Source organism: Salmo trutta, chromosome 4 (assembly GCF_901001165.1).
Source record: "Salmo trutta chromosome 4, fSalTru1.1, whole genome shotgun sequence".
Taxonomy (NCBI): Eukaryota; Metazoa; Chordata; class Actinopteri; order Salmoniformes; family Salmonidae; genus Salmo; species Salmo trutta.
Window position 1 is genome coordinate 47,024,041 of NC_042960.1, and position 27,030 is coordinate 47,051,070.

General features: G+C 42.0%; 1 protein-coding gene across 6 annotated transcripts in view; it reads right to left on the reverse strand.

Annotated features, from left to right (window-relative positions):
- Positions 1-2,446: 2,446 nt before the first annotated feature.
- LOC115192474 (neuroligin-1-like) overlaps positions 2,447-27,030 on the reverse strand; it is a 323,202-nt gene continuing 298,618 nt past the window's right edge. For 3 of the 6 annotated variants that reach the window (XM_029751012.1, XM_029751014.1, XM_029751011.1), the window contains 3 exons: positions 8,048-8,260; positions 4,071-4,860; positions 2,447-3,472 (listed from right to left, as the gene is read on the reverse strand). In XM_029751012.1, coding sequence (XP_029606872.1) covers positions 2,644-3,472; positions 4,071-4,860; positions 8,048-8,260 — 1,832 coding nt within the window. In that variant the 3' untranslated portion in view covers positions 2,447-2,643. The remainder of the gene's footprint in view (positions 3,473-4,070; positions 4,861-8,047; positions 8,261-27,030) is intronic. The other 3 variants (XM_029751015.1, XM_029751013.1, XM_029751016.1) reach the window with 1 other exon arrangement.

Below are 27,030 nucleotides of genomic sequence, written 5' to 3' on the forward strand. Positions count from 1 at the left end.
GTAGTACCAGTTGTCCCATTTCTAACTCTGTTTCCAATCCTCCCCAGTAGGGTACAGAGTGGTGGTGGTGGTGGTGGTGGGGGGGGGTTCAGGGAAACATCCTGTTGAGGACTGGCTCTGTGTCAGAGGTTTTGTGTTATTCAGAAACAGAGCACAGTTTTCTCCCCGCACCTCTTAATCCCCAATCAGTCATTCTGCGTGCTAGAGTGAGTGCTTCCGTGGCGTTCACCTCTCCTGCCAACTCTCCTATGATGTTCTCCAATTACTTGATCATTTGTCCGTGGTGCAATTACATGTTTAATTCACTGGGCGTTTCTCTCCCCCTGTGTCATTTCTCCAGTGTGGAGCATTGTTTAGAGGTCACACCACTGCTACACAGGCTGGTGAAATTGCTTGCGTTTTAGTTCAGGGCAATGTGGACTATAATTTACCTTCACCTCCCCCAGAAAAGCTATACCTTGTCTATGTCCCATTGTTTGGCAGGGTATGTTCTTACTTTGAATGACTGTAGAGCAACTGTCTCCCCTCAGCAGACACATTATATCCAGCCTTTATTGACAGGAAAATGGGAGGACAAGTGTTTTTCTTACTACTTTGTCTTACTTATGTGTCGTCTCTTACTAATGTATGTGCCGTCTTCACTCTCTGCTTGAGTACAGTGGGGCTTTTGACTGTTTAGAGAACTATTTTCCCCTCAACGGCTTCCTCCTTTTTAAGCTATTCACTCTGGTATGTATTTGTATAACACATTGTTACTCCCCGGGCCTGCGATAGCTGGCAGAGGGAAGTTGCACTCTGGCATTGTGAGGGCAGGAACATTCACTATGGGCTGCCTAGGAGTTAGCGGGGCAGTCATGGTAACACGCTGACAGGCTTGTACAATGTGACACCAAGGCGTGTGTTCACGAATAAACCATGCTACAGAACAACAAGAACTAAAAGTCCAGAAAATCTGAGACAATACAGTACAGTATCATCAGTAGAAAATAAAAAAGAACAGAACAGAAGCAAATGGAAATTACTCTGTGAGAGACAAGGGTGCTGGCTAGACGGTTCTAAGCGGTTCTACTGCAGTGAATCTGCCTGAATGCTGTTTCCTCCCTGGGAGAGGGGTACCATGGGAGTTCCTGGAGCCCCTGTTCTCTTTCTCTCTCTCCACCCCGCCTCTCTTCCTCCTGCTGTTGGGTTGCAGGCACATCCAACATGTCAGCGGAGGGCCTCCTCGCTTCAATTACACATTTATACGCATTAATCTTTAAACAGCTCTACGGAACATACTCTATGAAAGGATAATAGGAGGAAAAAAATGTATGCAGTCAAGAGGTTCTACTATTCCCTAGCCTTCACCGTCCCTTCTTCATGGCCCTGGGCACACTTTGTGTTTAGGGATCATTCATACGGAAAACAAAAATAATAAACAGTGCAGGTAATTACTTTTCTACGTTAAAGTTTCCTTGAACTAGTCAAGAGCAGTGATAAGAAACCTAATAAGTAATAGCAAATAACATTGATCATTAGAGTACAATGAAACGTCCCTCCATCGGGATCCCAAACAGCGAGTGATTCACCACTATCAAAAAGTTGTACCAACACACATTGTACAAAACTAGTCCTTATACCCATGTTCACTCAAGCTATTGTGTATGTACTGTAGTTATCATAAGCCCACCCTCCCCTGCTGTCCCCAATTATGACCATGACCTTAACCCATGTGGGGTTGTGGGTTTGTAAGCCAATCAGAAGTGTTCCTTCAAACTATTCCAATGGGGCTGACATTATTTCTTAATTATGACTTAATCAGCAGAACAGCCATCAAGCAGATAAATTGTCATGCGCTTCGTGCTAAAAATATCCAGTATTCTTTGTCCTCCAGCTCTCGGTATAGACAGCACTTGTGTGATGAAGCTGTATCTGCCAGAAAGCCAGTGGATCCCTCCGTTTTTGTTCTGCTGGCAGATTTGCGGAATTGACGCCCAAGAATGACTTAAACAGCATTGGTGCTTTGTGTACATATCTAGATATGTAAAAAGGTTCTATACAATAAAACTGTTCCCCAAAAATAAATTTCTGAGAAGAATCCAAGACATTTTGAAAATGTCTACATTGTGCATAATCTTTAAGAGTTCTTCCCTCTCTCTCTAGATTGTTTTTGTTATATCTTACATTGCCTCTACTTGTAGAGTAACACATGCCTAAATTGGTTGAGCGGCATCTCCCCTTGACTCCAGAAAGAGTACTCTACAGTTTGATGCCTCAGGAAAACAATATGTTTTCTTTAATTTACAAAGCGGCCTGCTACTCCTCTGAGACTCCACTGAGGTTTCTCTCTTTTCCAAGATAACAGGATCAAGCAATCGTTTATAAAATTCCAAAGTTGATATCTGTCGCTGGAAAAGTTGACCTTGTTCTGTTTCAATAACAGAAATAAAAAGTATCCTTCTCTTTGTTTATTTTTTCATTTGAAATATTTGTTTTACTTTTTTCTAATTTCTTCTTTTATATCAAATGAAATTCTTCTCCTGTCCCAGCAAAATCCCTATTCCCTTAATATATTCACAGGAGTAGAAGTTATTCCACATCCGTTTGATCGGGCTGGGTGTGAGCTCTGGCATGTGCTGTGTGTGTCAGCGTCCATCCGTCCGGCTATACCCTGGTGGTGGAGTGTGAGTGTGGGTGGGGCAGGGTGTGAGGCAGGGTGTTGTTCTGTGCACTACTGGGGAAGGTGTTGAAGTTGTGCAACGACTGGAGGCCCTGCATGGTGTTGGGGATCATGGTGATGGTGTTGGGGGTCATGAGGGGGATGTCGTCGGGGGAGCGGCGCATGGCTAGCGTGTAGTCTGGCGGGCAGGCAGTTCTCAGAACTACCTCGTGTGGATGCATGGCGTCGCACTCATGGTCCAGGTCTGTGTGCTTCATCTGCAGGGACATGATCTCCTCCTCCTGTGTGTGCGCCAGGTCATTGGTCGTGTTGCGCTGGGGGCTGCAGCGCCGGTGGACGTCGTGCCGCCGCTTGTCCTTCTTGTAGTAGAGGGCAGCGAAGGCCAGGATGTTGAGGAAGAGCAGCGAGGCACCCACAGCGATGGTGACACTCAGCTCAGTGGAGTAGTCCCTCTGGTCCACCAGGAAGGGCTGATTCTGACTGTCCTGAGTCTCGGTGGGGAATGGCGTAGGGTTAGGCCTCTTGGTGTTGACAGGGATCTTCTTTGGTGTCCTGGGCGTGACCTCCGGTGGGGGGACCTTGGTGGTGGTGGAGATGATCTGGGTGACCTCGTTCAAGCTGTGGAGGTGGGGCACCAGCTCCAGCCACAGGTTGACCTTGTTGGCCCGGTAGTGCTCCTTGACGCGGGGTTTCAGGCCGATGTGGAGGTACAGCTGGTCTTTCTGGTTGTAGCGAGTCCACGCCACCTCCTCGAAACGGTTAGGCTTAGTGTGGATGAACTTGGTATCCTGGGGGACCGGCTGGTTAGGGTCACTGCAAGGGAAAGACGGGACTTAGTATGAGCAAAGCACCACTACAAAGCATGAGGAATGGAGGCTCATTCCAGCAGAACGAGCAGCATTGTCTGGGAATGGCATATGGAGCCAGTCAGAACACATCATAAACTGGCTTAACCATGCAAAGTGGAGGCATAAATCTCATAGGTGCCCTGTTTTATACGTCAATTTACTGTTATATATGTAGATCATTAGTATCCCGATGGTGCCTTTGGGCTCTTTGGCTGCTGAGGGAAAAAGCCATTGTCCCCCATTATGCTCCAAAAAACAATTACTTCCATGACTACATGCTTAAAGGCAAAGCAAAAAATAATTTCAATGTTTTTCCTATCAAGAATTCCACTCTCCAGGCAACCATCATTTGTCATTAATTAATAGCAAGTCTTTGAATATAGGATGGGACAATGATACACATTGATATGCTGTCCAACATAAAACAGAAAAATGTATACAACATGGTATTCAATTCTTTAACTAGACAGAAATGTAACACACACAAGCTTGCTCGCACACACACACATGCACGCATGCATAAACACATTACAGCTTAAAATAGGTCTCAGTACTGCACGTACCCAGTTTTGGCAAAATTAGTCCAGTAAGTCATCACCACAGCACTGAGCATGACGTCGTTCTTGGAGAAGTTACAGGGGAACAGTTCTGTGGGACCGATCATGGGCAGGCCAAACACATAGGGGATCTCGTCACCGTGGGCTGCATCTGCCCACGGGGGAACCTGCTCTGTCTGGCAGTGGTGGTAGAAGGCATAGAAGTACGTTGGTGACCCAAAGCTGGAGTGGAGGTCTGCTGTGGCCACGGCCGGAGCCACCCACTGGTGGTCGGTGAACAGGGCTAGTAGGGTCTTCCTCCTGGTCTCTGGGTTGTTTTTATCAGCCCAGTCCGTGTACATGAACTTTATGGTCTCCCGCAGAATGTCTTTGCCCTCCGGGTAACCGTACAGGTCGTCCACGAAGCTGGACACGGCGTAGTCAAAATCATTGGCCTGGACGCCGTTCTCGTTGTCTACGATGAGCTCCACAAACTTCAGGCCCTCGCCCTGGTTGACGCCCAGCATGATGTCGTAGTTGAGGAACTCGCCCTGCTCCATGAGGATCTGGGGGTCGTCTGGGATCACATCTCCGTCTATGACAGGCCCGAAGGCGATATGGTACCTGGCTGGCTGGATGTCCTGGTCCACCAGCTCCTTGTAGTGCTTCTTCTGCAGACACTCCACCAGGTCCACCGTGTCCTTCAGGTTGCAGCCCACCTTCTTGGCCAACATGCGAGCGTACTTAGCAGGCTGAAAGCTGACTGCCCAGCTGGACAACGCAGTGCCACTCTGTGCTATAGCTCTCTGGAAAAGTCCTGCAGAGAGACAAGATACAAGCCAACCAGAGTCAGACAACACCTCATATTGTAGCATCACAATGCATCACACTGGGAAATGTTGTTGTCTGCTTTCCCCCAGAATATGATAGAAAACAGATTTTTCTTTTATGGATACTATGGTTGGTGCATGGGCCTTTATGTGTCTTAATCATGGGTCCTATCATTGTAAGTCATTGATGATGCATGCTGTGATAAAATAATTCCCCAAAGTAATACTCTACTCTCTCTCTACATGACCTGCCACTCAGGAGGAAATGCCACTGAAACTGTCATTACTAAACATATCCAAACACAGCATGATGTGTACTCACACTAAAATCTAAATGTGCACTTGTAGAGTTATGCGCACTTGAAGAGTGATTAAATTTGCTGGCAATAGACGTAACTCTCCTCACAACCTTGAAAATGTAAAAGTCAATTTGTCTAGCTTAGTTTATTGTGCAATTCCTGGGAGAGCACAGGGAGACATTGTCTCTTGTCTTGACAGACATCTGCATTGTTAACAGAGATTAGTGCTTTACAAGCAGTCAGACTTCTATTTCAGGGTTTGTTTGACAAGGTTTGTAGACAGACTTGTTAGTTACAATATCATAGGAATTATCATGACACTTATTGTTAATTCTGATGATGTTTTATAAACAAGAAATCATATCTTTTAACGTACATGTATTTTTATCATTCTAATAACAAAGAAAACTTGCTTTAATTATCACATTTTCAAACATGTTGATATGAAATCTGTCTTTCGATCCAACCCACACATGAACATTGAGAAAAAGCTGGAAATGACAAAGTTGTAGGAGCAGGATTGATCATGCTGTGTCTGAAAAGTGTCATACTGTGGTATGAATATTAATAATTTTGTATTTAATTCATCTCTGAAGACAATAAGATTAGAGGGAGCAATACACTGACATGATAACATTGATTGGGGCTCCCCTAAAAACGTGGATTAGGAGGTGAGATAGCGATACACTCCAAATAAAGTGGGTCTGGCGATTGGGTATGGAATACCATCAGAGCCTATATATGGTCAGTGCTTTAGTCATTTTAACCTTCTCCCTGAGAAGAGTTTTACACAATATAAGGTCCTAGAAAAACAGGGCAAAATACAAATGTATATATCCAGCTGCTAGGAAGGAAGGGAAAAGTAAAGAAGCAGCATTGTCTACAGTTCTTTGTGGTTGTGAGGCAGAGTGGCATATGAAAGGTGGGGACTATGGCAACTAAAATGTATACGTGAGAGAGAGAGAGAATTAAAAGCACTTTATACAGGGGAAGATGTTTCTGGTTGGGGGTGCTGCGATTATTTTGCCGATGGGGGGGGGGCAGACGGCTATTTCGGTCAGCTAATATAGGACTAGTAAAGGCCCAGTGCAATAATTTTGTAATAAATAAATATATACAGTACCAGTCAAAAGTATAGACACAGCTACTCATTCAAGGGTTTTTCTTTATTTTTACTATTTTCTACATTGTAGAATAATAGCAAAGACATCAAAACTATGAAATAACACATATGGAATCATGTAATAACCAAAAAAGTGTTGAACAAATCAAAAAAGATTTTAGATTCTTCAAAGTAGCCACCTTTTGCCTTGATGACAGCTTTGCGCCCTCTTGGCATTCTCTTAACCAGCTTCACCTGGAATGCTTTTCCAACAGTCTTGAAGGAGTTCCCACATATGCTGAGCACTTGTTAACTGATTTTCCTTCACTCTGCGGTCCAACTCATCCCAAACCATCTCAATTGGGTTGAGGTCGGGTGATTGTGGAGGCCAGGTCATCTGATGCAGCACTCCATCACTCTCCTTCTTGGTCAAATAGCCCTTACGCAGCCTGCAGGTGTGTTGGCTCATTGTCGAGAAACAAATAGGTCATTGGGTCATTTGTTGAGAAACAAATGATAGTCGCACTAAGTGCAAATCGGGTGGGATGGCGTATCGCTGCAGAATGCTGTGGTTGCCATGCTGGTTAAGTGTGCCTTGAGTTCTAAATAAATCACCAACAGTGTCACCAGCAAAGCACCCCCACACCATCACACCTTCTCCTCCATGCTTCCCGGTGGGAACAACACATGCAGAGATCATCGGTTCACCTACTCTGCGTCTCACAGAGACACGGCAGTTGGAACCAAAAGTCTCAAATTTGAACTCATCAGACCAAAGGACAGATTTTCACCGGTCTAATGTCCATTGCTCGTGATTCTTGGCCCAAGCATATCTCTTCTTATTATTGATTTCCTTTAGTAGTCGTTTCTTTGCAGCAGGTCGACCATGAAGGCCTAATTCACGCAGTCTCCTCTGAACAGTTGATGTTGAGATATGTTTGCTACTTGAACTCTGTGAAGCATTTATTTGGGCTGCAATTTCTGAGGCTGGTAACTCTAATGAACTTATCCTCTGCAGCAGAGTTAACTGTGTCTTCCTTTCCTGTGGAGGTCCTCATGAGAGCCAGTTTCATCATAGCGCTTGATGGTTTTTGTGACTGCACTTGAAGAAATGTTCAAAGTTTTTGAAATGTTCCATACTGACTGACCTTCATGTCTTAAGGTAATGATGGACTGTCATTTCTCTTTGCATATTTGAGCTGTTCTTGCCATAATATGGACTTCTGTATACCACCCATACCTTGTCACAACGCAACTGATTGACTCAAATGCAATAAGAAGGAAAGAAATTCCACAAATGAACTTCTAACAAGGCACACCTGTTAATTAATTGAAATCCATTCCAGGTGACTACCTCATGAAACTGGTTGAGAGAATGCCAAGAATGTGCGAAGCTGTCATCAAGGCAAAGGGTGGCTACTTTGAAGAATCTAAAATCTAAAATATATTTTGATTTGTTGAACACTTTTTTGATTACAACATGATTCCATATGTGTATTACATAGTTGTGATGTCTTCACTATTATTCTACAATGTAGAAAACAGCAAAAATAAAGAAAACAACTGGAATGAGTAGGTGTGTCCAAACTTTTGACTGGTACTGTATATATGTTTTTATTATGATGTTTCAGGGGGTGCTGCAGCACCCTCAGCACCCCTACTTCCTGCGGCTATGTATACAGCCATTCGAGAACAAAATACTCTCATCAACTTAAATCACACAGGTGGCATGCGACACTGAAAATTGAAAAAGTTGCAACCTCTGCATTATACCTTTGGTTGAATTGCTCCAACGGTTACCTTCAGAATAATGGGACAGGGTCAGGAGGTTGACACAGGAGGCGCCAGCCCCTGATCCGAAAACTGTTATTCGTAACGGGTCACCACCAAAGAAAGCAATATTCTCGCTAGTCCAGCGCAGGGCTTGGATCAGATCAAGAAGTCCATAGTTTCCCTTGGAAGCTTGGTCCCCTGTGCTTAAGAAACCTGGAAGACAGAGAGTACAAAACATAGAACAGATGAATAATCTGGGATCTCTAAGGTATGAACACAGAGCTGCGGTACATTCACATGCAAACATTGATTATACCTCTGCAGATTTACTCAGATTGTAAATACCTTATTTAGTTAAAACTTTGCAAGAAAATCCATGTGAAGTTTCTTAAGAGAGTCAGGTATTTTACAGTGTTTGATGATTATTAAACATCTTTTGGAGTCTTCCTGAAAATGACTCACAGCACTCACATCAGACTCTTTAAGCACAGCACAGTTTTACATGCAAAACCAACAAGCGTGTGCATTTAATACTTTTAGCAATAAAAAAAGGAGTTATTACTCCAAAGAGTCAATTTAGGGACGCTACGCTAGATATAATTCTGAAAATCTAATTTTGAGGCAGACAGATTTAAATCCATACCACATGAAAAATTCTCTGGATAAAATAATAAAATGCAGTGATCTATAGATAGCATAATATGCAGGCTGTCTCAGCTGCAGACCTGCAAAGGGAAACTCTTTAAGAATGCATCATTTTGTAGTCAGAACATGTCATATAGACCTACATCATTAATAGCTATAGTAGGTAGATAACAAGATATCTAGCCAATTAGCGTCGTCAACAAAAACAAAGTGTGCAGCGTATGTACCATAGCAACACATCAAAGTTGTGGATAATCATCAAAGCGTTGCAAAAAATATTGTGTTTTATATTTCTGAAGAAATAGTTAAATAAAGTATAACGTATGATGCTTTCGCTTATTAAAGAATTCAGCCAATTGCTTGCTGTTACGTCAAGATCCCACAGTATTACCCCAACACTGTTCAATTACTTAATAACCTATTCAAGATGTTATGTATGCTATATGAATGCAAGATATGTTTCTGGGTACCGAGATTGCAGTACTATTGAAATAAACACAGAAGCCTATTACCAGTTTAGTAACTTCTTTCAATATTATCAGAGGCATTGTTGGTGAATAGTTATGTTGTTTCACTTCAACAAGTCCTCTGAGTGTTGTGCAAGCAGCAAGGCCCGGTTCAATTAAAGGGAGAACCATCATTCTTCTCTGCTGTTTCATTCTGGGCCTATCCCACATGGTTCTGTCCAATTAAGGACTTGAAACACTGCAGATTAATGTGTACCCATATATAAAAGATGGCATCTGTGAAATATAACTGATTAAGTCCATGCATCCCAAAGGAGCAACAGTGGAGCCGTTTAATAGCAGTCCCTATTCCCTTACTCTCTGATTTCCATGCTAAAAGGTCCATTACCTGGGAAATCACCTTGGGAGTGCTTTCCCCTATAGCCCTGAGACATATTGTGTTTCATCTTATGGCTCCTTTTCAATTTGATCATTTCGCTTTCTTACAGAGCTTTATATTGCTCACCATCTCCTATAGAACTATGCAGAGTCAATCTAGGTTGACCAATTCAGCAGTCACATAAAATGTATGTACTCATTAGTGTAAGTCGCTTTGAAGAAAAGTGTCTGCTAAACGGCATATATTATTATATTACACAAGTATCAAAATGCGATCTCTAGCTCAGAACAAAACGCACATCCAAAGCATTGAGACCTGCAGTCTGAAAATAACTTTTTCCATTCCATTCAAAGTTATTTATTTATTTATTTTTGATTCTACATCAAGGCTAACCTCCTGGAAGCAACATAAGAGATTTAGCTGGGCTGGGCTAGGATGGGGTGAGAATAAAAAATACTAGGCATGGGCTTCAAAATTGTTCAGTATTTGTATTATTTATTTGATACAATCTTTTTTGCTCATTTTATCAAGGCTGCCAATAATGATGGACCTTACTGTACATGCATCTACATTGCCATCAGAAAGTTTTCACACCCCTTGAATTTTTTCACATTTTGTTGTGTTACAAAGTTGGATTAAAATTGATTGAATTGTCTTTTTTTGTCAACGATCTACACAAAATACTCTGTAATGTCAAAGTGGAAGAAAAATTCAAACATTTGTAAAAAAGTATATATAAATAAAACAAATATATATTGATTAGAGAAGTATTCAGTCAATACATGTTATAATTACTTTTGGCAGCAATTACAGCTGTGAGTCTTTGTGGGTGAGTCTCTAAGAGCTTTCCACACATGGATTGTGCAACATTTGCCCAGTTTTCATTTCAAAATTATTCAAGCTCTGTTCAATTGGTTGTTGAAACTGTAACTCGGCCACTCAGGAGCATTCACAGTCTTCTTGGTAATCAACTCAAGTCTAGATTTGGCCTTGTGTTTTAGGTTATTGGTGGAAAGCAGACTGAACCAGATTTTCCTCAAGGATTCTGCCTATGCTTAGCTCCATTCATTTTTTTTATCCTGAAAAACTCCCCAGTCCTTAATGATTACAAGGATACCTATACAATGATGCAGCCACCACTATGCTTGAAAATATGTAGTGGTACTCAGTAATGTGTTGCATTGGATTTGCCCCAGACATACCCCTTGCTTTGTCACATTTTTTTGCAGTATAACTTTAGTGCCTTGTTGCAAACAGGATGCATGTTTTTGAAAAATTTTATTCTATACAGCTTCCTTCTTTTCACTCTGTCATTAAGTTAGTACAGTACAATGTTGTTTATCCGTCCTCAGTTTTCTCCTATCACAGCCTTTAAACTCTGTAACTGTTTTAAAGTCACCATTGGTCTCATGGTGAAATCCCTGAGCGGTTTCTTTCCTCTATGGCAACTGAGTTAGGAAGGACACCTGTATCTTTGTAGTTACTGGGTGTATTGATACACCACCCAAAGTGTAATTCATAACTTCACTGTAAGTGTAATTCATAACTTTACTGTAAAAAATGTTGACACATCTACTAATACAGAGGGGGGAAAAAGTATTTGATCCCCTGCTGATTTTGTACGTTTGTCCACTGATAAAGAAAGGATCAGTCTATAATTTTAATGGTAGGTTTATTTGAACAGCGAGAGACAGAATAACAACAAAAATACCCAGAAAAACGCATGTCAAAAATGTTATAAATTGATTTGCATTTTAATGAGGGAAATAAGTATTTGACCCCCTCTCAATCAGAAAGATTTCTGGCTCCCAGGTGTCTTTTATACAGGTAACGAGCTGAGATTAGGAGCACACTCTTAAAGGGAGTGCTCCTAACCGCAGCTTGTTACCTGTAAAAAGACACCTGTCCACAGAAGCAATCAATCAATCAGATTCCAAACTCTCCACCATGGAAAAGACCAAAGAGCTCTCCAAGGATGTCAGGGACAAGATTGTAGACCTACACAAGGCTGGAATGGGCTACAAGACCATCGCCAAGCAGCCTGGTGAGAAGGTGACAACATTTGGTGCGATTATTCGCAAATGGAAGAAACATAAAAGAACCGTCAATATCCTTTGGCCTGGGGCTCCATGCAAGATCTCACCTCGTGTGGTTGCAATGATCACGAGAACGGTGAGGAATCAGCCCAGAACTACACGGGAGGATCTTGTCAATGATCTCAAGGCAGCTGGGACCATAGTCACCAAGAAAACAATTGGTAACACACTACGCCGTGAAGGACTGAAATCCTGCAGCGCCCGCAAGGTCCCCCTGCTCAAGAATACATATACATGCCCGTCTGAAGTTTGCCAATGAACATCTGAATGATTCAGAGGACAACTGGTGAAAGTGTTGTGGTCAGATGAGACCAAAATAGAGCTCTTTGGCATCAACTCAACTCGCCGTGTTTGGAGGAGGAGGTATGCTGCCTATGACCCCAAGAATACCATCTCCACCGTCAAACATGGAGGTGGAAACATTATGCTTTGGGGGTGTTTTTCTGCTAAGGGGACTGGACAACTTCACCACATCAAAGAGACGATGGACGGGGCCATGTACCGTCAAATCTTGGGTGAGAACATCCTTCCCTCAGCCAGGGCATTGAAAATGGGTCATGGATGGGTATTCCAGCATGACAATGGCCCAAAACACACGGCCAAGGCAACAAATGAGTGGCTCAAGAAGAAGCACATTAAGGTCCTGGAGTAGCCTAGCCAGTCTTCAGACCTTAATCCCATAGAAAATCTGTGGAGGGAGCTGAAGGTTCGAGTTGCCAAACATCAGCCTCGAAACCTTAATGACTTGGAGAAGATCTGCAAAGAGGAGTGGGACAAAATCCCTCCTGCGATGTGTGCAAACCTGGTGGCCAACTACAAGAAACATCTGACCTCTGTGATTGCCAACAAGGGTTTTGCCACCAAGTACTAAGTCATGTTTTGCAGAGGGGTCAAATACTTATTTCCCTTATTAAAATGCAAATCATTTTATAACATTTTTGACATGTGTTTTTCTGGATATTTTTGTTGTTATTCTGTCTCTCACTGTTCAAATAAATTTACCATTAAAATTATAGACTGATCATTTCTTTGTTAGTGGGCAAATTTACGAAATCAGCAGGGGATCAAATACTTTTTTCCCCCACTGTAGGTGCCTATCTTTGCGAGGCATTGGAAAACCTCCCTGGTCTTTGTGGTTGAATCTGTGTTTGAAATTTACTGCTCAACTGAGGGACCTTACAGATATTTGTATGTGTGTGTTACAGAGATGAGATAGTCAATCATGTTAAAGACTATTATTGCACAGAGTCCATGCAACTTATGCGACTTGTAAAGCAAATTCTTACTCCTGAACTTATTTAGTCTTTCCATAACAAATGGGTTGAATACTTGTTGACTCAAGACATTTAACCTTTCCATTATTAATTCATTTTTAATACTTTAGAAAAACATAATTCCACTTTGACATTATGGGGTATTGTGTGTAGGCCAGTGACACAAAATATACATTTAATCAATGTTTAATTCAGGCTGTAACACAACAAAATGTGAAAAAAGTCAAGGGGTGTGAATACTTTCTGTACATGCTCACTGTCAAGAGGGAACACAACACAGTCAATGAAAAAGATAGTGGTCCCCAGTTAAGTGAACATTACAGACTGGTGTATGAAGATGTCCAACTCCAGCTCACTCCAGAAATACTGTAGTCTAAGATCAAGGAGCAAACTGTATCTTACTGGGGTAGAAACATACAGTGACAGTGCAGATACAGCAACTCAATGCACAGATAAGATAGTGGACTAAAGCAGCGGTATCATATCCTCTCAGAGGTGAAATCATGAAGAAAGCATGTGTCATGGAATATTTTTCAAGGTGAGGCGATACACAAGTACTCACTAATCTTGTGGCTATGGTACAGTGATGGATATCTGAAGGCTCAAGGAGTGATACAGATGGTTTGCGTGTCAACATTGTGTTTATGATGCTCTCTGGTCTAACATTGGGTTAGAACTGTGCTTTGTGAATGAATAAGATAGGTAAACAGATCAGATCATCCTCAACTGAATGATCCATGTTTGAATCACTGACTAGGTTCCCATACAATTGACGAATTTTATAAAATCAGTATAAAAAATTAAATATGCAAATGTTTAGTGGTGTGTGTCTTGTTTTGCACGCTTTGTACAAAATAATAAAATGCAGTACTACAGGATATTTCTTAACGCAGCTCTTTATTAGCTAGCTACAAATGGCATGTTCACTTATCTCCAACCATGATCAACTGATCATGACCTAACCATCTGGGTGGTCTTAACCAATCATAGACAGTATGATACGGCGGTAAAATGCATCCAATTATAATTCAGTATGTTTACACATATGAATATTACAGTGTGTTTGTTTACAGTGTGTTTCCACCAAACTGACTCGTTGCAGATAAAAGTGACTGGTTGATGACGTAGTGCACACAAAATGTACTTTTTCGCTTAAGTTTTCATGTACTGAATAAAAGTCTATAGTTCAATGTGTTACCATAGCATTTTCAACTCTACTGATAGTTTTGTCGCAAAAACCTTTTCCTTAAATAGAAAATGTGCCTACTCTGGTCTGGCACGTGCACTCTAGCCAACAGCTTACAGATACAGTGCGGGTAGGGTGGTCTACATGATGACATTAATATGGATAAGAGCGAGATCATTTTTATTTGTCAAATGGCAGTCAAGCATCAATCATCATATCACCAGAATAATACACTCGATATTTATTGAAAAGGAGCATCAAGATCACTGTGCACTTCCACCACCCTGTGAAGTTCATCTTCATTTATTTAATCTGTAGCCTAATAAATTGCATGGTTTCCCGAGTCTTAGTGGGAAGACCACACACCATATCATCGCGTGACTCAACATTTACAGCGATATGATGGTTATTATATCAATAGTGGCACATAAAGGCGTTTCCACCACCATTTCTCGCATAATTAATTTTACAAACACAAAAAGTTCCCACCATGTTGAACGAACAAGTTGGCATTTATAAAATTGTACCGAAGCTACCTGTTTCTATTACAGCTGTTTTTTTTTATACGGTGTGACTTTACTTGTGGATGGAAACATTACTGAGGTGGAAATTTCTCTACAATTTGAATACTGTTGAATGGTGTGTTTGTCATTTTACTGTAGGATATATTTTTGTTCAAACATGGAGTATAGGATTCAGTGTCATCCTTTTTGTTCTCTATATGGTGTATTTTCCTTTGATAGATGGGATATGTCACAGTGTGTCTGGGGTCGGATTAAATCATATAATCGCAACCTAACCAAGAGAAAAGGCAGATGGAAAAATTGTTTACTTGTAAATGCAGCTTTCTGCACAGTCTTGCTTTGTAGCCTCTAATCCTCTCCCACTGTCTTATGACTGCCAAACGAGAAAAATAAATCAGTCCATCTGTGTCACACAAAAGACCACTTAACATGTATTACATTCACAGCCAATGGCAGACAGTACCAAAAACAGCCGGGAAAGGGCCATTACCTGAAGGAAAGTAATGTGAAAAAAAACAATAGAGTTCACAGGTCCATCTCTTCGCAAGGAGTGTCTGCAGTCCCTCTAATTGCCATATCTGGAATTTGTGTAAAATACTAGAGGCTTTTATTATGAAACTTGCAGGGTTATGACAAAGCCACATTAGGCCAAGCAAAATCCTGATTGAGGGAAGATACCTCTATCCATCTAATAAAAAATTGCACATCTCAATAAAAGATCCAGAGAAAGGCATACTTTAATAATTTCCACTCTGAACACCATCAAAAGGCAAAGACGTTGAATTAATCTCCATTTTGGCTTGAGAGTCAGAGGGAAATAGAGAGAGGGAAGAAAAGGCATAGAAGAGAAAGAATGAGTAAAGTAAAACAGGATCCCTGATGTGATGAAAAAGCTGTCTTAGACATTATTCCCAAGTCCTTTCAAGGTGAGGTGACAAAGTGAGGCAACCATGCTTGGCATGAGCTTGGAATGATACACTACATGACCAAAAGTATGGACACCTGCTCGTCGAACATCTCATTCCGAAATCATGGGCATTAATATGGAGTTGCCCCCCCCCTTTTGCTGCTATAACAGCCTCCACTCTTCTGGGAAGGCTTTCCAATAGATGTTGAAACATTGCTGCAGGGCCCTGCTTCCATTCAGCCGCAAGAGCATTATTGAGGTTGGGCACTGATGTTGGGGGATAAGGCCTGGCTCGCAGTCGGCGTTCCAATTCATCCCAAAGGTGTTTGATGGGGTTGAGGTCAGGGCTCTGTGCAGGCCAGTCAAGGTTTTCCACACCGATCTCAACAAACCATTTCTGCATGGACCTGACTTTGTGCATGGTGGCATTGTCATGTTGAAACAGGAAAGGGCCTACCCAAACTGTTGCCACAAAGTTGGAGGGACAGAATCGTCTAGAATGTCATTGTATGCTGTACTGTTAAGATTTCTCTTCATTGGAACTAAGGGGCCTATTCCGAACCATGAAAATCAGCCCCAGACCATTATTCCTCCTCCACCAAACTTTACATTTAGCACTATGCATTGGGGCAGGTAAAAGTTCTCCAGGCAACCGCCAATCCTAGATGAGTCTGTCTGACTGCCAGATGGAGAAGCATGATTCATCACTTCAGAGAACGCGTTTCCACTGCTCCAGAGTACAATGACGGTGAGTTTTACACCATTCCAGCCGACCTTGGCATTGCGCATGGTGATCTTTGGCTTGTGTGCGACTGCTCGGGCATGGAAAGCCATTTCTTGAAGCTCCCGACAAATAGTTATTGTGCTGACATTGCTTCCAGAGGCAGTTTGGAACTCGTTAGTGAGTGTTGCAACCGAGGACAGACAATTTTTACACGCTATGCGCTTCAGCACCCGGCGGTCCCGTTCTGTGAGCTTGTGTGGCCTACCACTTTGTGGCTGAGCCGTTGTTGATCTTATACATTTCCACTTCACAATAACAGCACTTACAGTTGACCGGGGTAGCTCTAGCAGGGCAGACATTTGAGGATCTGACTTGTTGGAAAGGTGACATCCTGTGACGGTGCCACGTTGAAAGTCACTGAGCTTTTCACTAAGGCCATTCTACTGCCAATGTTTGTCTATGGACAATGTTTGTCAATGTGTGCTCAATTTTATACACCTGTTGCTGACAGGTTTGAAGGGGTGTCCACATACACTATATATACAAAAGTATATTCGGATGTTTGGCACCGTTGGCATTACGAAAAGAAACATTGCCCAAGTGTGTTGCTGCTGTATTTGCTTATCTGACTTCTTTTTCACACAATGCATGGAACAATAAACCCCTCTGGAACATTTGCTGCAAAATATGTATTGTGCTAGAACAGCAACACATTCATACCTGCGCTCTTCATACACTAGTACTGGCATGGAGGTAACCACGGAGCACATGGATAAAACACAATGCATTCTTTAATTTAAAGATGCACACAAGGGTTAATTGGAATTCTGTAGGTGGTGGAATTCTCCACCACATTGGTTACTTTTCCATTATTATGTTTTTTACGACCAGTAATTATTCAAATGCCACAGTATGCTCATGCTCATCCTTAGGTGTTCATAAAAACAAACCTAACGTAGCAGGCATAAAATGAAGGCCTGAGCAAAGTCCCCACATCCGTTTTTCAGGGGAAACGGAAGCTAGGTTGAAGATACTGTATCCCTGAAAACTGCGTTGTTAGTGGTTTCTGCCGACCTTGCATAGGCTACATATAAAAATGGTCGCTAATCAAGGAGATTCTCAACTTTTGACGATAGATGAGATCATAGTGCCTCATTTGGTTGGTTGTTTAACTACGCTGAGATATCCCCAGTATCTAGCCAAAGGAATCCCTCCATCCCCGCTTCCCTCCCTCAGTATTCTCTATCTCCCCAGGTACCTGGCCAGTCTGACTACTGGCTATTGCACAGGTTATCAAAAGCAAGTATTCTCATTATCCTGCCGGGATGTGACTTGACAGTCCTATTTATGACTTAAATTCCTTGAAATGAATAAATGTGAGACTGAAACTGCTGCTGTAGACAAAAATACACACATGCTATAATTACAATCTTCTCAACGTACCTTAGAAAGAAAAGACAACAAAATGTCCAAACAATTGTGAGAAAGTATTTGATCTTCTTATTATACAAAAATAATATTCTGTCTGAATGACTGTTGGGAAGATATTGGGGCTCGTGTGAGACTGAATATGAATCTAAATATATAATTTTATAATATAGAAAGGGGTTGATTTTCACAGGCAAAATGGATGCACATTCAGTATGTGGATATAGCATGTTAACATATGCAAAGCCATTCCAAATGAAAATGAAATCCAAACACAAGCAGCAGCGGAATTATCCTTCTGAGGTAAATGAGAGAGATGAAAGTTAAATGTACAATTCAATAATGGGGAAGATAACAACATGTACATTTCAATAATGGGGAAGATAACAATCATCCTACAGTCAGGATGCTATATTATTCTGCAAACATTAGCCATGTCAGATTCTTATCATACTAATGTCCCTGTCATATCCCATTTCAGTAGACACTGTGTGAAATTAACTTGGACGAAGCATGGTGTTTGCTAATGTGAATGAACACATCACATAACTCCATGCTGAGACTGCTGTATCGTTCTAAAAACTCCCTATTTCAACAAATGGCTCTAGACAAAAAAAACTGCTAGAAAGGTTCAGATGTTTGAAGAAAAATGTGTTCCACATAGTATCTGAGTTATATTCTCCAAGCTAGGTATAAACAGTGGTGGAAAAAGTAATACATTCTCATACTTGAGTAAAAGTAAAAATACCCAGAAAATACCTAGAAAATGACTCAAGTAAAAGTGAAAGTCACCCAGTAAAATACTACTTGAGTAAAAGTCTAAAAGTATTCTGTTTTAAATATACTTACGTATCAAAAGTAAATGTAGTTGCTAAATTATACTTAAGTAACAAAAGTAAAAGTACAAATAATTTACATTCCTTATATTAAGCAAACCAGACAGCACAAAAGTACATTATTGTCTTTAGGAATATAGTGAAGTAAAAGTAAAAGTTGTCAAAAATATAAACAGTAAAGTAATGTAAACATACCCAAAACAACTACTTAAGTAGGACTTAAAAGTATTTTTACACCACTGGGTATAAATGTATTAATATGAAGTAATTGTGATTGTGTGTGCTTGCTGTTGGTGGGGTTTTGGTGGATCAGAGATACTTTAATATACTCAGTTCCAATTGAGGAGAACAGGGAGACTAATGAAAGCTAATGCAAACACTTGCACTTATTCCACTTGGATAACTTTGCTTAATGTATGTGCAGGATCCACCTAAACAGAAACCTGAACACAGAGGCTGCTGTACAGAATCCACCTTAGAAAAGGTTAAACTGAGGGACTAATGAACTAACAACAAATAATCAATATTTCACTCAATCAGTCTAGTTTTTCAGCACTAACATAAATAACGGATTGGTATTTTATACTGCACTCTGGGCTTTGTGAAAATGTGTACAGAAAACGTAGTTACTGTAACACATTGCACCATGCCATAATGTGCCTCTACTCAGTGCAAAATATTGTTCAATTACTTTAAATATTTTATGGTAAACGCTGTATGTTGCTCCTCCAAGAGAGGACATATTTCAAATGCCAATATTCTATCTGACATCCATTTACAGTGTACCTTCAGCTAAAGGATAGAAAACACCCATGCTGTCCTAACATGGCAACTCCTCTCTTCCATGTTAGTCGCTAGTGCAAATCAAATTACTCTATCAAAATTAAAGAAATAATGTACACATGTCTTGCTATGCATAAACATGTTTTCATTTGTGTTCAGCCCCCTCCCATCCATAAACAAATCCCTCACCAAGGCCATCAACTCCGTCTTGTTACTGGGTGTTTCGAGCTGCTGAACTGAATCCATGGGATGGTAAGTAGTCTGGTGTGTTAGCCAGCTAGGGCACAGCAGAGTTGATGGGAGATGTAATTACAGCTTTGAACAGTGTGTGACTAAGCTGTTTCACAGACCACAGAGGCATTGTTTATTTTCCTTATAATAAGTAGGTCTAGACTCGATTCTAATTCATGACTAGAGAGTGGAAAGAAAAGATGCCCCACTTTATAGGGCCTAAAGAGGAAGTTATTTCAAAGCTGTTCCCATTTCTGTTGTACTGTTATAGCTCCTGCTGCAGTTGTTACAGTTGCAGTGATGTCATCAGGGATAGACAGTGCATGTGTTATGTAAATCATTGTGACTTGTGACTCAGCTAAATCCCTAGCTTACTTATAAATATCCATTGATTGGAGGTCACACTTTGTTATCACTTTTTAGTTAACCATATGTAAAGTTTAACAGCATCTACAGTATGTATTCATCAGTCATTACATGATACAAATGAAATGGAATACATACTTGAATTTTCAAACTTCAAACTGTATCAACACAATAAGAGCTACTATTGTGTGATGCCTTATTGGTGCAGGTAGCAAGGATGTGAATCGACGTACACTGAGTGCACAAAACATTACGAACACCTGCTCTTTCCTTGACATAGACTGACCAGGTGAATACAGGTGAAAGCTATGATCTCTTATTGATGTCACTTGTCAAATCCACTTCAATCAGTGTAAATGAAGGGGAGGAGACAGGTTAAAGAAGGATTTTTACACCTTAAGACAACTGAGACGTGGATGGTGTACTGTATGTGTACCATTCAGAGGGTGAATGGGCAAGGCAAAAGATTTCACGCTCAATAGTGTCCCGGATCAAGAATGGTCCACCACCCGTAGGACATCCAGCCAACTTGCCACAACTGTGGGAAGCATTGGAGTCAACATGGGCCAGCATCCTTGCATATGTGTGGAAGCACTAGTGTACAACACGTACAACAAGCAATAGTGTACACACTCTGTACAACATGCATGCTTGCCCCAGACTGGATCCCTGCTCTCTTTGAAATGCGCCTCTCAGCAGAGCCACGCATTCTGAGGCTGATCAGACTTGTTAACCAGCTCCCTTTCTTAGAAGACATTTGCATACAGATAACAGGTCTCTGCAGACTAACAGGGGAAGAAGAGGAAGGAGGGAGGAGAGAGAGAGAATAGGGAGAGACAGAGGGAGGGTGAGTCAGAGAGGAAGGGGAAAGAGACGACAAAGAAAGAGAAATACAGAAAACTGCATAGTAAGTGAACTTTGCATTAGTATACATTTTTTCTGGCACCACACTGAAACATATTCCAAGGTCTGGGTAAAATGTAAATAGACCAGTTGTGGTTAAGATGGTGGTAGACTCATGACAACTGAGAAGGGAAGAGAATGGATGCTGACCTGGAAACAGATCATAAGTCAACAGAGCACAGACTGATATTAGAGACTTCACATAGGTAATGATCCCAGGGCTGTCTGGACATCACAGACATCACAGTGTCCGTCCCTAAGGAGTGCACAGAGCCACTCAAAAACCCTGAGACCTCATGGTAGGAACCTGCAAGCTGCATGCAAGGTCTTCCTAATGAGCCAAGGCAGAGCAGGAAATGATGTCGCGGCGCCTGCTCCCTCTTGTCATAAACAGCATGGCTGAAAATGTCATCAGGGTTCCAAATGAGTTCTGCAGCTGTCCGCATTGGAAAATCCTTTTTAGTTTCATGAAAACCCCTTTTTTGTTCCAGGTAGATTTATTCTGGGTTTCATGTAGAAACCTCTGTGGACATGGTTCTACATGGAACCTAAAATGGTTATCCTATGGGGACAACAGAAGAACAACTTTTGGTTCTATATAGATAGCACTTTTTTTCTAAGAGCGCTGAGAGGCCTCGGAGTCAGACTATGGTTAGGTTGGTTGGTTAGACTAATAAGACATTTCAGAGATGTCTTTGAAAGGATTTATGTATTTTCTAAACAGACTTTTCACTTGTAAGTAAAATCTGGGATTATTAATGCCATATGTCTTTTTGTTTGGTCTCCTGCACTGTTGATTTACATGGTCACTTGAGGTATTACCCACAATGCCCTTTTCTGTGACATGTTTATCATGTTGGAATACCAGATACTGTCACGTGTAGACCATGGACGACATATTTCCTGACAAGTTGCCAAATAGTGGGAAGGAGATGGGTCTCTGCCAAATAAGGAATTATCTCTGCAACAGTCTGAGGAATAATTAGTAGAAAACCAGCAACAAGAATGAATTGTTTGTAAAATACAAGTGGTACAAATGTCTTCTTCGGAATAATATGAACAGATTTGCTTTGTATTTATAAAGCTCACATTCTATCTGAAAAAAAAAATGCTATAAAATGAAATGTTTGTTGAATCAGCCATGTAAACTATACAACACAACAGTAATAATAACTTTTCCGCTAACGAGTAATATAACGGAGTACGGTTCCAATTTGAGTAATAATATAACAGTTACTGATCAGAGATAAGTCATTGTTTCTTTTGTTATCATTTCCTTCCAATTACAGTTATCCAAATAAATATTTGTGATGATTATTATTCCCTCTTTGTTGGTGCAATATAAAAAAATCCCCCCTCCCCAGAATTCTAATTGTTTTCGTCTGACAAACCCTTTCCAAGTTCCTGTTGGATGTATTACTACTAATTGCTTTAGTGAGGGATATGAAAAATGGCTAAAATGAGCTTTCCCATCGCAGAGTTGAGCGCTCTGCACTCAACGGGGGGTAAAATGCATCACTGACCGGGAGTATCAATTCCTGAGGGAATAATGCACGGGCATGAAGCCACCCACTGTGGCATTGGTCATCTTGCAAGGGAAGGATAACTGTTTCTATAGCACTCTACAACCAACCCTGGGAACGACCAAGACACTGGCACTGAAGAACGGTCTCTCGGATGACAGCTGGTATGCCCGATGCCATAGTACAGGTAGGACGAGACAGTGTTTCTATCCTTGCCCTCAATGCCCTGTGATTTGATATCCGCAGGCCTAATGCACATGGCCTACTTTAAAACAAAAAAACGTGTTGGTCTATAGGCCTACGTAAAGTAGACATTGTTTACATTGAGTGAGGATGTGCAATGTTTTGGGGTGTAACGCAAAAGTAATATAACGAGTAGTTTAACAAACTACTTTCCCCAGGGAGTAATAAGTCAAGTATAATGACCCCAACACTGGATGGTAGTAAATGTCAACAAAGAAAATTCACATGACAACAGACTTGAAATGTGTGCCTTTGCAATTCCCTGAGCGATTTCTGAAAATATCCTATTGGGCTATAGCCTAGTGCTCATGTCATTTCCCCAAGACCAGAGACGACTAACAATAGAGGCCCAAAAAATGGATGTATCCCACTTGGCACGACTGAGCCCATCTCTGCAGTTAGCCACCCCCTCATATCAGAGGGAAGATGACAAAACAGAACCAGCTTTCATCTGTTTGTCAGCACAGAGATCCTACATGACCCTGCTGTCTGCAACAAGCGCTATGCCCTCACAGCTTATCATCACAACTTCTACCACTGCTGGGCTTAGACTGAAAGAGAAAGCAAGAGAACTTTTACAAATAGTTATTCTTGTCTATCTGGCGGAAAAGTTATCGGACCAAGCACAGAGAGAGAGAGAGAGAGACAGAGAGAGAGAGAGAGAGAGAGAGGGCACTTCTTGTACTTTTGTATCCAAGTTAGCTAAAGGGGCTGCTAAACTTCAAATAAATGTCAAACTCTAACATCAGCAATCTTACTCAGACACACCAAATGCAGTTTATTGTATTCTGAAGAAGTCAGAGGCCTAGTCGTTCCGTAGCTACCCTTTCCTGCAGTCTAATTACCTAGTGTCCTCATTGGTGGAATGTTAATATTTTTCAGAATTTCATAATTAACAAACTTTCTTTTTTTTTAACAGCTGAAAATCTGATGTTTCTATGTCAAACAGTTTTGTGATATTTCAGTCTTCAGTGATGAATATAACTTGTAATGTTGGGATGCAAACTCAAAATGTAATACATTTCAACTCTATATCTGACATGGTACAGGTGTCTTCATTTTTTTAAGTCCATAACCATGTGTCTGAGGTGTATACTTTTGTGTGATCCTGATTTAGCCCACTGCCGTAAAAGGTTAACACTTTTGGTGTAACAGTATATCATTTACAGTATGTATTTCACATCTTCATTTGTCTTGATCAATTCTATTAGCTGTGGTCCATAGAAAGGGTCACACTGTATTTGGATAGTCTGAATAGTCCATCTGTAGATGCGGCCTACACCTGATATGGCACCTCCTATTGGAAGGGAAACTGCAGTCTGTACTTTAGCAAGCAGCATGAATTATGGAAGCACCACCAAATACCCTTTGGCGTAATAACCGACGCTGATGAGAAGCAGGTACAGTGACTGAATATTTCATTAAGAACGGCCATGGAACAGGACAGGAACAGCGTCAGAACAAGGTAACAAAACGACATACGACAATAATGCAGAAGCAGGGAACAATCTCGGGAACAGACAGATGAAGGGGAGGTAATGAAAGCAGGTGATTGAGTCCAGCTGAGTCTAATGAATCGCTGATGCGCGTGACGAGGTAAACAGGTGTGCATAATGATGGTGGCAGTAGTGTGTAGTGCTGGGCAGCCTGGCGCCCCGGGCACCAAGGAGGGAGAGTGGGAGCAGACGTGACAGTACCCCCACCCCACCCTCTATGGGCGCCACCCGGCGTCCCACCTGACGGGCCGGCCGAGGCATGGGCGCTGGATAAGCCGGCTGGGGCATAGAAGCCGATGAACCGGCAAGAGGTGAGGCATAGGAGCCTGACGATCCGGTTGAGGCGTGAAGGCTGACGATCCGGTTGAGGCGTAAAGCCTGATTATCCCGCTGGAACGTGGGAGCCTGGTGAGCCGGCTGAGACGTGGGAGCCTGATGATCTGGCTGGGGGCGAAAAATCCTGACGATCTGGCTGAGGCATGACGTGGGATGGGAGCCTGCCGAGCGAAACGGGGCAAGGAAACCTCTCGAGCCAGCTAGGGTGTGGAAGCCCGACGAGCCAGCTGAGGCACCCCCCTGGTTCCATCGGCGGCGGCCCCGAACCCGGATCCGATGTCACCACCAAGACCAAAAAGCCAGCACTCCCTGATGCTTCAAATGAGGGCTTCTGCATTCTGTAAGAAACGACGCTGATGATGAGAAGCAGGTATAGGGAGTGAACATGAATTAAGAACGGCCATGGAACAGGACAGGAACAGCGTCAGAGCAAGGTAACAAAATGACATACAACAACAATGCAGAAGTGGGGAACATTCTTGGGAACAGACAGATGTAGGGAAGGTAATGAAAGCAGGTGATTGAGTCCAGCTGAGTCCAATGAATCGCTGATGCGCGTGATGAGGGAAACAGGTGTGCGTAATGATGGTCGCAGGAGTGTGTAGTGCTGGGCTCCCTGGCGCCCTCGAGCGCCAGGCAGGGAAAGCGGGAGCAGGTGTGACACTTTTGTGTATTCAGTAAACTCACCTTCTCTCTCCCCTTAACCACCACCTCTCTCAACCTCCTCCCTCCAAGATGAAATGTCACTGCTTCACATTGCACACAGACACAGACATATTCATCAATCTGTTCCCCCACCACGAAAGGTAACTAATAATGCTCTTCATTATTCAACACTCTTGCTAAGCCCCTGGCTCCCGCTGCCTGCCATACCCAGGATGCACTGCTTTCAACTTGTTTATTTTTTCAACAGAGGCACTAATGAACACATGAGTGTTAAAAGATACAGCTATTTCCAGCTCTGTCTGATCAAGCATTTATCACATCCCTCAGAAAGGAAAGTTATTGCATATTAAGCAACAACACAGATTAATTAAGCATGCTCCACCTAGCTTCTGTTTTAAGTTTGCATCATTAATTAATTTTCTTATGGTGCTCGTGAAACATACATGAATTAAACTGAGTGGATGACTGTATTAGCAGAGTGCAGCTGCGGTCAATCCTCATGGCCATAGATTTACCATCAATGGGGACCCCCTCAAAGACGAGGAGGCTCACTGTAGAATTCCTAAATATTTCAGCCTATTAAGGTTTAAACTGAGTGAGCGTCTCTTTGGAGACTGGCTGTCAAACCTGTCTTGGTATGTGAGATGCACTGCAGCAGCACATGGTGAACGAAGGCTCACAAACCAACATGAACAGCAGGTCTCTGCTTTAGGATTTCTCTTTAAGTATTCACAAACAGTGCTGAAAAATAACTAATTCCAGTAAAACATATCCTTATCCATTGTAAAGGGCAGACATCACCTGCATCATCCAGGTATCATTATGTAAATAAAATACAAGATGTGAATCAGCTTTCAGTAGGAAATTATTGCTGAGAAGAGTCAAATACCTATAGCTGTCATCACAGAGATAATTTTTTCCCAAAACTGATGCAGTGCCTGGCTGTTTCTGTGTAGCAGCTGCAGTAAGTCTTAATGTTATACTCCCTGCTGTGTGCTTGCTTAGAGACCCGGGTGGAGGTTGTTAATAATTTCCCCCTAGCCTGCTCTAGTATTATTACCCTCTTCCATGGCTGTCAATGCAGATGATAACCTGAGAAGATTTCTTAAACAAAATGCCTCAACAATAGCATTGATCCCAAAGGATCCAGATATGTGTACTATCTGGCTGAGCCTAGGGGACAGCAAAATAGTATTATGAAAAACGGCTTTCAATTGATCTCTTCAAAAGTCAGATATCAATCATCATCAGGGCTAGGCAGCTAGGGGGTTACTGCTAGACAGACAGACAGGGTCAATATCCAACCACAACCATGAACTTCTGTGGACAGAGAAATAGCATTGCGTTTCCACGGGGTCTATGTAAATCGTCCTCCAAAGGACTGACTTTAAACGGTTTAACCTTCACCCGCTCTGAATTACACTGAAAAGAGACATAGAAATACCACAATAGCAGATGCCCCATAAAGTTTCCCCTTCGTATCCAATGGCGCTGTAAGTAAAACCAGTGGAGTTGACAAAGACAACATGGAATGGGTAAAGAAGGGTAGGCATGTCCCAGCTAATATTACCGGGGAGGGCCGTAAGAGAGCCATTGGCTTGGCTGTTAGATTCAGCTCATGGTTTTCATTGAGTGTGACAGGATCTTTGTTTGGATCAGAATGCTGACAGCCAGACAGCTGCCCGACCAAGCTGCTGTGTGGCTGCAGGCCTAAGGCTTTGTACCATGTATCAATGATGTAATTGCTTTAAGTGCCCACTGGGGACTCTTAACCAAACCACAACTGCTGAGTGTGTGTGTGTGTGTGTGTGTGTGTGTGTGTGTGTGTGTGTGTGTGTGTGTGTGTGTGTGTGTGTGTGTGTGTGTGTGTGTGTGTGTGTGTGTGTGTGTGTGTGTGTGTGTGTGTCTGGATTGATGGGGCTTGGCTGGGGTAGACTGTGGATGGGCTGGGCTGTGGATGGGCTTGGTGT